The sequence below is a fragment of the Hypomesus nipponensis genome, chromosome 14, assembly GCF_054491055.1.
Source record: "Hypomesus nipponensis isolate SF chromosome 14, ASM5449105v1, whole genome shotgun sequence".
Lineage (NCBI taxonomy): Eukaryota > Metazoa > Chordata > Actinopteri > Osmeriformes > Osmeridae > Hypomesus > Hypomesus nipponensis.
This window is the reverse complement of record NC_140374.1, coordinates 19,333,052-19,348,865: the sequence shown is the minus strand read 5'-3', so window position 1 is coordinate 19,348,865 and position 15,814 is coordinate 19,333,052. Positions and strand designations below refer to the sequence as shown.

General features: G+C 47.7%; 1 protein-coding gene across 1 annotated transcript in view; it reads left to right on the top strand.

The window, feature by feature from the left end:
- syt7a (synaptotagmin VIIa) overlaps positions 1-14,954 on the top strand; it is a 40,073-nt gene extending 25,119 nt beyond the window's left edge. The window contains exons 8-14 of the mRNA XM_084671875.1: positions 707-835; positions 10,377-10,485; positions 12,783-13,047; positions 13,260-13,429; positions 13,718-13,832; positions 14,400-14,599; positions 14,850-14,954. Of these exons, the coding sequence (XP_084528001.1) occupies positions 707-835; positions 10,377-10,485; positions 12,783-13,047; positions 13,260-13,429; positions 13,718-13,832; positions 14,400-14,599; positions 14,850-14,954 (1,093 nt within the window). The remainder of the gene's footprint in view (positions 1-706; positions 836-10,376; positions 10,486-12,782; positions 13,048-13,259; positions 13,430-13,717; positions 13,833-14,399; positions 14,600-14,849) is intronic.
- The last annotated feature ends 860 nt before the right edge of the window (positions 14,955-15,814 follow it).

The following is a 15,814-nucleotide window of genomic DNA, read 5'->3' as shown; positions in this document are numbered from 1 at the left end:
GGATACTCTGACACTCAAATAGAAACAATTAGTCCAGATCTTCTTAATGAGGCATAATTAAATCTTAACTCTAGAGAAAGAAGACAGGGATGTTGGATGGGAAAGGTGAGTCTTGAGGGAGGGCAGAAGGCAGAGATTAAATGAATAAACTGAATAAATGACTGTGTATGTGTGTGTGTGTGTGGGCTTTCAGAAGCTTTGGTGTACAGTACCTGTTGGTGCAAGAGCTGTTGAATGCCACACTCATTAACAAAGCATCAATTACTAATTAAAACTATTTGACGTGCGAGTGTGGGTACCTGTGACAATCATCAACTTCATTATAATTAGCACATTATTAATGAGCCGGCCTTTCATCTGTGGTCGTATTTGATATCCTTCCCCACATCAGAGCGCTCACTGTTGTACAGTAATAGGTTTGTGGCTCTGCTGTTCAAGCTGAACTAATGTCTCAGACGACTCTTACATTATCTCCTCTGTTTCCCTCTGTCTGTGTTTCCCTGTTTTCAATCTTTTGGTCCCCTCTGTCGCCTTATAAACCTCTGAGTCTCTGACTTTTCTCTCCCTTCTCTTTCCACGCTCCACAACTCCTGACTCCTCGTGTCCCTTTACTTTTCTATTTCTCTTTCTTCATGTCCCCTATCTTCCTCCTGTCTCTTCTCTTTTTCCTCTGCTTCTTTGTACGTTCTGATTTCCGGGGCCACAGTGAAGGAAAGATGGTGGTCCTGTCTCTGGCTATCGGACTGGCTGAGCAGGACGACTTTGCCAATATCCCAGATCTGCAGGAGGGAACCCAGACAGCGCCGGCCAATCAGGAGCCCCCTCCTGAGAAGAGGTACCGGTCAAAGTGTGAGAGGAAATGAGTGTGAGAGAATGGGGGAGGAAATGAAAGGAGGGATTTGGGTATCAGTTGTAGGACAGGTGGTATTGGATTAGAGGAAGCAGTATCTTTCTGTGAGTTTTTCGTGAGATTAGTGAGTTTCTGCATTGTAGGGGTTGTTTACCATTGGCTTGCTTACCTGTAGACACAATGGCAGTTTTTTTATTTTTTTTTATGGCAGTTTGGCGTAGACAGCAGGACAGTGAGAGTTGACTCTGTCGGCAGCCAAAGTCAGGTAGAAAATGTTAAAGAGAATAAGATAAGCAAAGGGACAAAGCAATTTAGGTATTAGTTGTAGAGCAGTAATTAGCTCATAAATCATTATGGTGAGTCTCTCTCACATATCCATGTCACTCCAGCTTTGTGGTTTCAGGGAATATATGGATCTCCCACTCAGATTTCCTCATGCCAGTGGCTGTATTTACCAATCGACGCTACCTAATTATTTCACCTCATGTGATGGCTTTCCCTCCGCCATTTTCATTCTCCATTCGTTTTTTCCTTCCACCGTTTCCCTCCTTGTTTCTTTCCCCACGGCATTTGTAGTATTGCTTTTGGATGTTCATGGCTCCTGTTTGTTCTCCAGCTCATTAGTTTCTACGATCCCCCCTCCACTGCTCAGAGAGTCCCATCTCTGTAGCTGCACCCAGGTTCCTGAGAGAGTCCTCATTATTCTGGAACATGCTAGTCACTTACGTAAACATGCTGCTATAAATAGGCCTTTTACTCTGCTTCCACCTTACACACTAAAGGCACCCAAATATTTTCCCACAGATTTCCAGACATCCAAAGGTAAACACGCTTTCTGTCTCCCCAGTCTTCCACCTAATACAGCTGGTATTGTAGTCTTTTTGTTGTAAAAACAAAAAGCCCTTTTCTGTGTTATTATTCAGGTCTAACACATAAGCCATGTGTCTCTCTCAAAAGTGAGAACAAGCACACGCCGCAGAGCGCGTCTTATTTTTCACCATTTCATCTGTATATCCTGGCTTGGATTTGATTTATTGCACCAGCGTTTCACCATGCGGTGCCTGTACAGAAACCTGAGTGTGGCACAGCCCTGGCTCCTGCGACACACATGACTCCCTCCACAGTCCAATTAGGCCCTTTCAATCTCACTTTGATTCCGTGGCAAATTGGAGATGGGAATGACATATCGCGAGGAAAAATAAAGGTAGGGCAGTTATACTTTACTTCCCCATCAGGGGTGTTGTTGTTCATGCAGATAATGTACATCATCCATCTGACACGTCACTAATAACTTTGAATCTATGAAGATCACCCACGTCTCTGCTACTCCTGAACCTGTCATTTTTAGTTTTAACCATATTTACATTTAGTCATTTAGCAGACACTCTTATCCAGAGTGACTTACAGTAAGTACAGGGACATTCCCCCCCCGAGGCAAGTAGGGTGAAGTGCCTTTCCCAAGGACACGTCATTTGGCACAGCTGGGAATCGATCCGGCAACCTTCAGATTACTAGCCCTACTCCCTCATCGCTCAGCCATCTGATTCCCAGATATTTCACTTCTTCCAGTCTCCCGTTCCCCTAGGATTTAATCAAATATAATCCTAAAGGCAGCCCCCTTCAAACTGCACGGTCAATTGTTGTTCAGGTTTTAATATTCACTTTCATTACTCATAGACGTATCTCTGCTTCAGCGCGTTGCTACGTCATCCACTACTGAGCCGTTCATCTCGGCATTTGTCTTCTTCATTTTAGTCTCCAGCCCCAGAGCCTCTTCTGGCCTTTATGGAGAATCAACACTTCAGACGAAGGAGACTAACACAGAGTACTGGACCAAATGTTTCTGTTCTTTTAAACACACAATTCATGTCTCATAATGACAGCCGTTATTATTCAGAGTTTTCAGATTTTGCTGTATTTACGACTCTTGGCTTCCTACCTTATGCTAAACACTCACCCAAGATCCTTCTTAAATACTCTGTACATTATAACCAACAATAGAAAACACACATAAAACTGGCACCCAACCACCACCAATCCACTAATAGCGGCTCAGAGAATTCTTCAGATAAACCTGAAGTTCATAAGAATTTTCACTCAAAGTTCGAAAGACTGGCAGCTAAAGATGTATTAAAAGAAAGCTAGTGAAAACGATGACGTGGAAAAAAGAATCAGATTTAACTCTAATGAAAGCTCTGATTATCTCGCACTTCTGGCAACCTCTGTCCACCTGTCTCCTCAGCCGTAAACTAATTTCACTTCAGTCATTTATTGTTTGTTTCACGACAAATTACACATTTAAATGTAAATTAATTATTTAGACGTTCTATAATTGGATGCAAAATGTAGTGACTAAGGTATAAAGTCTAAATCCTCTCAGAGCATTAAAAATGCACCGTATGAGCTGGCATGGAGGATTCCATCCGCTGATGGTTTAGTGCTGACTTGACAGATGTCTAGCCGCGATGTCATCAATCACATCTGTGCAACTGCTTATTCCAGAAATGCCTCAGATGTCTTCTTTTAGCTGGTCCACCCCCTTGGCCTGTTTATTTTCCCTCCATCCTCCTACAGTACATCCCTTTGTCGAACATCCGCCCCAGTTCTGCTCATCGGTTACCTCCCTCCATCTCCTAACCACTTCTTAGTGTCAGAACAGCACAGGGCAGACATGGTTTGTATGATATGGTCTACGGACTAACCCTGTCATTAGATGTATACAAAATAAGTTCTCTCTAGTCAGATAGAAGAAAGTAATTAGTTACTGTATTTTGTCTGTAGTGACAGTGAGTGTCAAAAGGAGCTTCCTTCTCAACCTTTTTGAAATACATATTCATGTGTATTGATGACAGTTACCCTTTAGGTTTGTACAGAGTACAAATGACTGATGTCCCATGTTAACCCAAGGTCTCCTGAACAGAAATACGGCTGGCCTAGCACTGCAATTAGATTCAAGGCTTTGGAGACCGTTTATTTGTCAAATGGAGTACACAGGAACATGAGAGTTAGCTAGGGAGAGGGGTGCATATTGCTTCATTATTCTTGGCAGGCTAAACAAACACATATTTATCCCAAACACCAGGACAAGGGTGGGAAAACAGGTCTTGTGAGAGGGAGAGCGGACCTGTGCCCCAGAATGCCCCTGCACTCGAGTGCCCCGGTGAGAGGTCAGAGGTCACCCCCTGGCCATTGTGAGGAGCAGAGGTCAGAGCAGAAAGGGTAGGCACCACGCCAGAGGTTTGGATTGATTGCTTACGGCATCAATAGACACTCTTGTCTTGACGCTTATGTCCACGCATAATGGGATGTTTACATTCAGGCAGCCATAGGTTGTGGATGTTGGACAGCTTAATTAGGGTGCTTGAGTGGCTTGTTAATGCCTCAGTGGGCTTCGCTGATGGGATTCGGCTTCGATTCAGTGAACTTATAGTAGCTCTCACTTCCTGTTACTATAAAGAGAATTCAGTCAGAGTGCATTCTAGACCTCCCCCTCTCCCTAGAACAATTGACAGCCCTGTGGACCAATGAGGGGCTTGGCTGAGTTGAAGTGGGCGGGACATATCCCTGTTGCGCATTTTACATTCAATACACTCGCCTGTGGTCTTTTCAATAATTTAGGCCTGTCAGTGAGGTTATTTTTTTATAAGCTAGTGGAGCGTTTGTAATGTTCTGTAATATTTGTAAACTGACATGTAATGTGTTATTTAATGTGTTATGCCTATTATATATTGCAACATTGTATTTGTATGGATAATATGTGAAGATTGTCATTTGTATGTTATGTCATTGGAGCAACAATAGATGGTGTTACATAAGTTATCTAATTTCAAGACCAGACCAGTCAGTGTTCTAAACACTGGAACTAAGGAAAGAGTGGATGTTTTTTTTTTCTCCTCCGTGGATTAGAACATATATTTCCCCAGTCTTTCTATTTGTGACCATGTGTGACTCAGTGATGGATGAGTTAATCTTAAGTATATGAAAGGACATGGTACTGGGGGACTTGATGTTGGGTCTTTATGACAAACTAGATCAGATGACGGCATACAAGCCCACAGCACATGCGTCCACTACGAATAACCCTTCAGGAGGAAAGGTTAGATGTAATATTTGTCATACTGTCAGTGGGGGGGGGGGGGGGGTCGGAACCATGAGTCTGTTTCTAGGCATGGTTGTTTTAGATGTTATGTGTTTTTGCTCTTGTTAACATGTAAGGAGATTATCGTTGCTTCGGTAGCCCCCACCCCGTGACAGGAGCTTTGCAGGCCTGAGTGATCAGAGGAGCCTCTTGGGGGGGGCTCTCTCTCTAAGCCTGGTCCCTGGAGGGGTCCCCACAACCACGACACACATCAACATACTAAAGAGAGCAGGGGGGAGAGAGCAGGGGGGAGAGAGCAGGGGGAGAGAGCAGGCAGGGGGGAGAGAGCAGGGGGAAGAGAGCAGGGGGGGAGACAGCAGGGGGGAGAGAGCAGGGGGGAGAGAGCAGGGGGGAGAGAGCAGGGGGAAGAGAGCAGGGGGGAGAGAGCAGGGGGGGAGAGAGCAGGGGGGAGAGAGCAGGGGGAAGAGAGCAGGGGGAAGAGAGCAGGGGGAAGAGAGCAGGGGGGGAGAGAGCAGGGGGGAGAGAGCAGGGGGAAGAGAGCAGGGGGAAGAGAGCAGGGGGGGAGAGAGCAGGGGGGGAGAGAGCAGGGGGGAGAGAGCAGGGGGAAGAGAGCAGGGGGAAGAGAGCAGGGGGAGAGAGCAGGGGGGGAGAGAGCAGGGGGGAGAGAGCAGGAGGGGGAGAGCAGGGGGGAGAGAGCAGGAGGGGGAGAGCAGGAGGGGGAGAGCAGGCATGGGGGAGAGAGCAGGGGGAAGAGAGCAGGGGGGAGATAGCAAGGGGGAGAGAGCAGGGGGGAGATGCTAAGCCTACGTGTTCATCAGACTCCCCAAAGTGGGGGGTAGCATAGTGCCCTCATCCACATGTTGAGAGTGGGGGTGAGAGAGTGCCCTCATCCACATGTTGAGAGTGGGGGTGAGAGAGTGCCCTCATCGCTAAGTAATCGTGAGTTGAGTACTCGTCCACAATCAAAGTGAGGTTACTTTGAGTGCAAAGCAATCTCGATCTGCAGAGAGAGGTAGATAGTCCTTATGATGGACGTATAGATCCATTCATGCGTCACTAGAGGCTGAAAGCATATAGAGAGATCCCTAAGAGAAGAGGCTGTCATCTGTCTTGAGCGTAAACATACAAGTAGGCTCCCTTTGTCAGAACAGCAGGTGCAACATCAGCAGCTTATAGACATATCTAATAGACTTAAATATTTGAAGATTTTGGCTTTTCGTAATACTCCATGAATATGGGGTTTAATTGAGTTTTCCGATGACAAAGGCACAGTTGCTAAGGAGCTTAGAATTCTATGAAAGAGAAGGAGAATTGTAGCATCTGAAAAATGTGTGACCTCAGATTTAGACCTGTCATATTTGTTAGACGACAACAGGTTCCTAATTTGAGGCCTGTGAGTCCATTACAGTTTTTCTGATCTCCAGGTGACATCCGTGCATGAACACATGCTTCTGCTCCCCAGTGAATCATACGTCTTTTCTCAAATTTTGAATTTTACTGGAAACTAAAGCAAGATACAGTAAATGATTCTCCCCAAATTGGAGACAGGAAAGTAGCCTCAAACAACCTTCTAAGAGACAAATAGGATTTGAGAAACCAACAGAGTTTTCTGCAGCACCAGCAACATCAACAAATGATTAATTAGTGAATATGATTTGATTTGGTTTGCTTACAAAGCAAGAAGTCAGGGTTGACAGGAGATGGACAGGATGGTGCATACATGCATGATTTGCCAGTGGAGGGCTTGTTATGTAAGCTGCACATTGTTAGAATACTACATCTTCTCTGCTTATGTTAATGTGAAACGTACTGCAAGGCCAGTGAATAGTGTCGGATGTAGTGGAGTGCAGCAGGGATGTGTCCATTTATAAAGTGGTTAGGGGAGTGTGTGTTACTTGTGTGTGTGTGTGTGTGTGTTTCCATTGGTGTGGGGAGTCTGGGTCTCTGAGAGAAGGTGTGTGTGTTGGGGGAGGGGGGAGGGAGGGAGGGAGGGAGGGGGGGGGGCTGTCTCTCTCGCGTCTCTCTTCAGCCTAGAAGTGGAGTGTCTTTTCCCCCCTACCCTCTCTTCGAGCCGCTCGCCCTCGGTCAGGTAACACAACAGGATAGTATCACAGGTCAGGGTGAAACCCAAAGTGGCCCCGCCCGCCTCTGTGTGTGTGTGTCTGTGAGTGTGTGTCTCTGCGAGGCTCTCACCCGTACCTGTCATATATCCTACCTTATCTGCTGTGTTCTCTGTGTTTCGTGTTTGCTGCCCACCCCTCCCCTCACACCCTCACCCCCTCACACCCTCCCTATCTTCCCTCCTTTCGCCCCCCCACCACCACCACCATACCCCCTTCCTCCACTCCCCTCCCCAAATCCCCATATCTATGGTCTATGTTTCTAGAGCCGTTGCTATGCCAACAGCCCACTTTCATTGCTGGAGCTGTGGGAGAAGCCGATCATCCAATAACAACTTTAGTCCACTCTGCCTCCCACTGGCTACTATAGACAACTGCAGGCAACAGCGACACATCCAACTCTGGGTGTCAACCCCCCCCAAGAGTAGGTTACTTCAAAGACAGGATTGGCATGATGAGTAACAGTCAGAAAGCAGTACTAGTATTCTGCCACAAACTCAATTCAGCCCTCAAATCAGCCTCAAACAATGTAATTTAAAAGTCTGTCTGTCAGTCAGTTGCTGTAGAGCAGGGCTGGTAGAAAGGCCATTCCCCTGAATGCACCAGCTCGTACCTGAGAATGTAGCGGATCCCCTGAATGAAGCATGAAGGAGAATGAATCCTAGAAAACTCTCACTCTCCATCGACAGTGGAGCGGAGGAAGAGGGAGGTTCCAGGTGTTCTCTTAGATGTTTGGAGTTTCCCCTCGGAGCCAAGGCTTGTCTCTGTCAAGGCCGACCCTCTCCTCTCATCCTTTCAACCGCCAGTTTAGGGTGTGAATCCGACCAAATGGGCTGTGTCAAAGCAAAAACCCTTCCTTTGAAACTAACAAAACTAACCCCAATTGACAAAACAGATGCTTTCGACTTTTAGAAGTGGTTAACATCCCTCCTCCCCTCTCTCTCTCCGGTTCCCTCGCTGGTCAAAGTGATTGTCTGCCTATCTGTCCGCCTGTCTTGCTTCGCTTGCTTTTCCCGTCTGTCACAAGTCTATGTCAATATTTCTTTATCTGCGTCTGTCTGTGTCTTCTGCAAACTAGCTCACATCACTAGTCTGTTTGATCGTAAATTGTCAAGCTTATACACAAATTTTCCAGTCACTGCACACGTAGTATGTCCTCTTCAAGAAAACACACAGCATTTATTCATTTTTGCTGGCCAGACAGACAGACAGACGGTCATGGGCCTCTTGTGTTCAGCCTGTCATAGGCATTGCCTTCACTCTCAGAGTGACAACTACTTGCATATGTCATATATGCACATGTAGCCAATGCCAGATTTGTGCTTTGGCCCCCTGTCCCCAAACCACACCTTTAGAGTGTTATACTAAATGGGTAAAGTAAGAAGTATAAGTACCCCTGATACATATTTAGTATCTTGTCATGACTGTTACTGTATCTCCCTCTTCTGTAACACTCTAAATGTGTTAATCCTTTTGATTATTATTCCCCTATTATTTTGACATATTATGTTATTGTATAGTATATCTAAATCTCTTCCTCTCTCATTCTGTACCTATCTTTCTAATCTTCTGCTCTCCTGCTGAGGAGCAATGCTTTGAGTTCTCTTTTTGTTTCCGGAGACTAACGTTATTACATGTATTTTTCTTTTCACTCTCGACTCTTTTTCTTTGACATGCGTCGCCCTCTGTCTCCCGTCGGATATACTGTGTGTGCGTAATTCTGTCGTCTTTATCGTTTGATACTTATCAGACTGACCCAACAAAGCTTCTCTTGTGTTTCCAGGCTTTCTCTCCTTGTCTCCTTCCTTGCAGCTCTGTCGTTCTCTAACGTGCTTGGGTGTCGATTGATCTCTCTCTCCTTGTTGTTTTTGTTGGTTCTGTAACCTCACTTTGTTCATGCTATTAATACTTCCTCTTTTCTTATACAGATACATGTAGCACTCTCTCTCTGTCTCTGTCTCTGTCTCTGTCTCTCTCTCTCTCTGTCACTCTCTCTCTCTCTCTCTCTCTCTCTCTCTCTGTCTCTCTTGCTACCCCTATCCCCGCTCCCCCTCTTTCAAACCTCTGCCTCCTCGGCAATCTTACGTATCTGGCGTCGTTGTGAGCTTCTTCCATTGCGTGTCTGCTCTCTGCATCCCCTGTCTGTCTCACCTCTTCTTCTTCTTCTTTTTTCTTCCACCATGTCTTTATCTCTTTCTGTCTGTGTTTTCCGGCCACTCCAGTCACACTTCATTAGTGTTGCCTAACACTGTATCCGTGTTTCTACCTCTCAATGTGCCTTGATGAGTCGTCTATGGAGTGCTCTGTATCCAGTAACACGTGACATTGGCCGGGTCCCCTCGCTGTCTCTCTCTCTCTGTCTCTCTCTCTCTCTCTGTCTTCTCTTTCTCCGTTTTGAAACCTTTCTAAGTTTATATTTCAGTTTTTACCTTATCATTTGGGAAGCGCCCTTTTGTTCTTTCACAGAATGTTTGCCCCTTTCTAATCTTAAAATAGTGTATACTTGTATTATCCTGAGCTAACTCTTATGTGCCGCAAAGGCACTAACACTACCATCTGCTGACATTTGCACTGAAATATCTCCCCTGCCCTGGGAGACCCATGCACTCCAAGACACCCCATTTCATATACAGCATTGCTCCTGAGCCCACACACTCAAATCAAACACGCCCAATCCAACCGAACACTAAATCCGAATCACTAAGTGTCCGAGCATCGTTGACTAGCTGGCCTCAGTCCTCTTGGCCCACATGTTGCTGTACATGTCTGTCTATAAACGTTACTATACATGTTTATATGTGTCTGTCTCATTTCTGTGTATAGGATGGATAGGACATGTTCTATGTGTGTTTTGTGTCAAAACAATGGAAATCCAGGCACATCTATGATGTACCTCAGTTGTGTGACCTGATATAAAAGGCTCACAGTGTGTCCTCTTTGACGTGTCTGTTCTCCATATTGGAAGTACTGCACCTTGCATTTCTGCCAGTAGATATTCTGGATGCTTACGAGCCTTGACATTCCAACTACTTCACTTTGATTGTGCCTATTTAACCTCAGAAAGGCCGAACGTTCAACAGACTAAATCCTGGTGCCGGTATTTCACAGATTGTCTCTGCTTTTTTCTAAAGCGTATATTTAAACCTAGCTTTGCCTTGAGCCCCTCAGTCAGTCAGCCCTGCTCTTGTACCATAGGAAGCCCCCAGGTCCTCAGACTGTGTCCACGCCTGCAGCCTGCCCTGGGCCCTCTGCCTGCCTGCCTGCCTGCCTGCCTTCACCCCTGGTCACCCTGCTCTCTTCCCCACAGGGTTGGGGGCAACAAACCAGGCAACAGCCCCAAGGGCCATCCCCCTGACGCAGATGGCCACTCCTCTGTGACTGACCTGGCCAACTCCCTTACTGGTGACATGGTGATGGTAAGACTACATCACAACCACAGAAACACACACACACACACACACCATTGGGTTGGCCAGCTGTGTTTGAGCTGACCCTCCATCACTGGGGGGAATTGCTTGCCTGTATCTCTCTCTGTCTGCCTGTCTCTCTCTCTCTGTCTGCCTGTCTCTCTCTCTCTGTCTGCCTGTATCTCTCTCTGTCTGCCTGTCTCTCTCTCTCTGTCTGCCTGTCTCTCTCTCTCTGTCTGCCTGTATCTCTCTCTGTCTGCCTGTCTCTCTCTCTGTCTGCATGTCTCTCTCTCTCTGTCTGCCTGTCTCTCTCTGTCTGCCTTTCTCTCTCTCTGTCTGCCTCTCTCTATGTCTGCCTGTCTCTCTCTCTCTGTCTGCCTGTCTCTCTATCTCTGTCTGCCTGTCTCTCTCTCTCTGTCTGCCTGTCTCTCTCTCTGTCTGCCTGTCTCTCTCTCTCTGTCTGCCTGTCTCTCTCTCTGTCTGCCTGTCTCTCTCTCTGTCTGCATGTCTCTCTCTCTCTCTGTCTGCCTGTCTCTCTCTGTCTGCCTTTCTCTCTCTCTCTGTCTGCCTGTCTCTCTCTGTCTGCCTTTCTCTCTCTCTGTCTGCCTCTCTCTCTCTCTCTCTCTCTCTCTCTCTCTCTCTCTCTCTCTCTCTGTCTGCCTGTCTCTCTCTCTCCGTCTGCCTCTCTCTCTCTCTCTCTCTGTCTGCCTGTCTCTCTCTGTCTGCCTGTCTCTCTGTCTGCCTGTCTCTCTCCCTCTCTCTTTCTCTGTCTGCCTGTCTCTCTGTCTGCCTGCCTCTCTCCCTCTCTCTCTCTCTCTCTGTCTGCCTGTCTCTCTCTCTCTGTCTGACTGTTTGCCTGCCTGCTGAGTCACACTGCCGACCATCATGTCTGTGTTGATTCAAAGGCCCACAGGTACACTAGAGAGCCACTCAACACAAGCACATAGGAAGCCTTGTCAGTCATGCGAGACCACTCATTCAAGGTGACTCACTCTGCAGAGCTGTAACTCATAGTGTGGAATCAGACATGCAATATGTACCCGCCTGACCTGGCCCAATCTATTGACGAGCACAAATACGCTGAATGTGGATGACTCATGATGAGTTATCTCTTTGTTTTAATTCATCTGACATTCAAGTCTAAAGGTCACTTTGAGAGGAACCTTGCCCTAGCAAACTCAATGCTGTAAGTGTGTATTCGTATGCACACATCTATGGCAGGCCAGTGAAAGCATTATTACACCAGAGGTTCTAGAACCTGCTCTTCTCAGCTTGGCTGGATGACCTGCTGCTTGTTCTTTATCTCTATCACACTCAGCCCCTCTAAACATCTGCCAACCTGAGAAAGAGAGGGAGAGACATGGGGAGAAACAGAAAGAGCGGCTGCGAAGGAGAAACAAAGGGAGATGGAGAGAGAGAAAAGAGAGAGGAGGAAAGGGTGTAGGGAGAGCCACAGGGAGAATACAATGTGGGGATAATGACGACTGCAAGTGCAGGAAGTCAACCTTGGGCTCTGCCTCTCTCCATTTTCTCTGTGCCCCAAATGCATTGCAAAAGAGAGCTCTCTCTCTCTCTCACTCTCTCTCTCACTCTCTCTCTCTCTCTCTCTCTCTCTCTCTCTCTCTCTCTCTCTCTCACTCTCTCTCTCTCACTCTCTCTCTCTCTCTCTCTCTCTCTCTCTCTCTCTCTCTCTCTCTCTCTCTCTCTCTCTCTCTCTCTCTCTCTCTCTCTCTCTCTCTCTCTCTCTCTCTCTCTCTCACTCTCTCTCTCACTCTCTCTCTCTCACTCTCTCTCTCACTCTCTCTCCCTCTCTCTCTCTCTCTCTCTCTCTCTCTCTCTCTCTCTCTCTCTCTCTGCCTCTCCCTCTCTGATTCTCTCTGCCTCTCTGTCTCTCACGCTCTAGCTTTCCTTCTGTTCTCTCCTGTTTCCATCAGATAGCAGCCTTTTAGGGCTCAGCAGTGATAAAGCTGCTTGGGGAGTGGCTGAGAGAGTGAGAGAGACTGGGGGCACTAAAGCTCCCTATCTCCAATCTGAGCACCTCCTGCCTCTAAGTAAGAACATTAGCGAGGAAATTAAACTCCTTCAGTTTGCTTAATGTCAAATGCATCTCTCTCCATGGGCGCCTCCCACATGACCACCAGAGAATTACAGTCCCCCCCCAAACAGTCTCACTGCTCCCCTCCATCGAAGCGTGTGTGTGCATGTGTGTGTGTGCACTCATGCGTGTGTGTCGGGTCCAACAGGGGGTGCGTGGTATGTGTGTGTACCCGAATCAAGCCCCGGGGCTCACTTCTCCCCATGTACAGCTATCTCCAGGCTCAGACGATGACCACGAAGGACCAATCAGTGAAAAGCTGGGCCGGATCCAGTTCAGTGTGGGCTACAGCTTCCAGGACTCCACCCTCACCGTCAAGGTCCTAAAGGGCCAAGAGCTGCCCGCTAAGGACTTCTCTGGAACCTCCGACCCCTTTGTCAAGCTCTATCTGCTTCCGGACAAAAAGCACAGGCTGGAGACCAAGGTCAAGAGGAAGAATCTCAACCCTCATTGGAACGAGACTTTCCTGTTTGAAGGTCAGTAGTCAACTTTGAAATCAACTCCCAAATGGTAAAGAGTTATTCCTTCCTTAAACACTGTACCGCTTGCTTGGGGTACCTATCTGTGTGTCTCACTGTCCATCCGTCTGTATCTATGTCTGTATCTCTGTGTGTGTGTATCTCTGTGTGTATATCTGTGTGTGTGTGTGTGTGTATCTCGGTGTGTCTCTGCGCCTCTCTCCCACCAGGCTTCCCCTATGAGAAGGTGAGGGAGCGGACCCTGTACCTGCAGGTTCTAGACTACGATCGCTTCAGCAGGAACGACCCCATAGGGGAGGTGTCCATCCCCCTGAACAAGGTGGAGCTGGGCCACATGCAGACCTTCTGGAAGGAGCTGAAGCCCTGCAGTGATGGCAGTGTAAGATACTCAGGCCTGTGGGCCTGCTTGAATGAAACATAAAGGGGCGAGTGCCGACGTTCTCTGGACACACTGGGGCCATGTTTAGGCATTTTAATGGATATCAAGTTCTTTGAATGGGAAAGATGTCACAGTGTTGGATGGTGTTTTTAGACGCTAGGCCGTCACAGAAGGGGGGGGAATTTGATTACCCTGTAGAAACGGGTTATGATGATCGTCAGTCGTGTTGCTTTGTGTGTTTGTGCAATATATAGAGATATATGTGTGTGTGTGTTTGTGTTTCTTCAGGGGAGACGAGGGGACCTGCTGCTGTCCCTGTGCTATAATCCCACTGCCAACATCATCACTGTGAACATCATAAAAGCACGCAATCTGAAAGCCATGGATATTGGGGGCACCTCAGGTACATCTTCCTTTGTTTGCTTAGTCTGCTCTCCTTCACCCTCTCCCCCCTGAGTCCCCCCCCTCCAACACTGGGAGGATCTGGTCTTCACAGCCTACTTTCAGGAGTGTGTTCATACATTTGTTGTCCTGTCCACATAGTGGAAGGTTACCGTCTGGGGCACTAGCTGAATCACGCCACTGACAGGTCCAACAGCAAGGTGACCTTTCATCAGGGTACCCTGCTGCTTATCTACCAGGATCTAGTGCCTCAAGGTTACTAGTGTGTGGCTCAGCTAAACTCTCTGCACAGCCCAATTGCCTCTTTACAGTCCTGCCCGCGTCCGTGTCATGCTCTATCCGTCCTCGTTTCACACTTCCTCCACATAGTATGCGGTAAAGTATATTGTGTTATCGAAAGCATTACTTAAGCGTGTCGAGCCAAGTTATTGTAATTATGGAGAAGAAGACGCGTTGTAATGCAGTGTGTCCGAGCGTAGGGTTGAAGGGGTGCGTGTGTGTGTCTGTGCACGTGTACGTGTGTGTGTGTGTCCTCAAACTAACCCGTGCGGTCGCCTGCCCTTGGCAGACCCCTATGTGAAAGTGTGGCTGATGCACAAGGACAAGCGCGTGGAGAAGAAGAAGACCGTGACCATGAAGCGCTGTCTGAACCCCGTCTTCAACGAGTCCTTCCCCTTCGACGTGCCCGCCCACGTGCTGAGGGAGACCACCATCATCATCACCGTCATGGACAAGGACCGGCTCAGCCGCAACGACGTCATCGGCAAGGTAAACGCACCAGAGACTTCCTGGGTTTGTTCTAATCCGCAGCTCTGATTGGTCGTCTGGGACCTGAGGGGGCCAGCCCTTCAACTTTTCCTGAAACTTTTGGTGTCTCCTCCTCTCCGCTGCCCCCCCTCCCTCTGTATCTCTTCCTCTTTGTCTCTCCCTTCTTCCCCCCTCTCTTTATTGCCCCCACTATGTCTCATTCCCTCGCTCCACCCCTCTCTGTGTCTCCCTCTCTCCCTCCATTTCTCAGATCTACCTGTCATGGAAGAGTGGACCAGCAGAGGTGAAGCACTGGAAGGACATGATGGGACGGCCGCGTACCAACGTGGCCCAATGGCACGCCCTCAAGGCCTGATCACCTCGCCTACTCTCCTTGACGTCCCTCCCCCCTCTGTCTCCAATGTTAACCAGCCCTTCCCACCCTCCCCGCCCCTCCCCCCCACCCCCCACAACCCCTGTCCTTATGCACAAGACTGACTTGCTGCCAGGCTGCGAAACACGGGTACAATTAGCCATCCGCTCTCTTAACCTTTAAACTCTATCTCCTTTCCTATCTCCTCTGTCCTTCTCCCTCCCTCTCCTCCCCTTACTCAGTTTCCTCACCTCCGGCCAGTCTTTCTTTTTGATGTCTGCCACCTTGCCAATGGTCCCCTTGTTTCTGACTGTCTGTCTGTCTGTCTGTCTGACTGCCTGTCCTCATGCGTTCCCCCTGTGGATGTCTGATGTTCTGTTTCTCTTCTCCTTTTTGAATCCCCTTTATGAGACCACCTGATTGAGAACTGCCATGCAGCCCTCTGCTTGCGTAAGGTGCCATTTTGGACACTACAATGATGTCCCTTGGAATAGCTCTGCATCTGAAGTATAATAATTATGGTCTAATCTCATGTAATCCTGCATTATGAATACTCCAGGTGGTGAACTGTCCTTAAACCATAGCCTCCAATCAGTAGCCCCTTGTACTACAGTACCATCGATTTATGTCTTAGGACGTCCTCCTGCCCATTTTTTTATCTGTTGGATTTATCGTTGTCATCTCTCTCTTTCTCTTGTACCATATTCTTTCCATCCTCGTTTTGAACTCACATTTTCTGGAAAGTGGTTAAATGTTCAAGCTGAAGTTGTATAAAGCAATCAATACTGTCTGAAATGACTTACCTGAAGACAGCTTGATGACGAGAAAGGGAATTGTTGAGACTTCATATAGTGGTCTCTCTA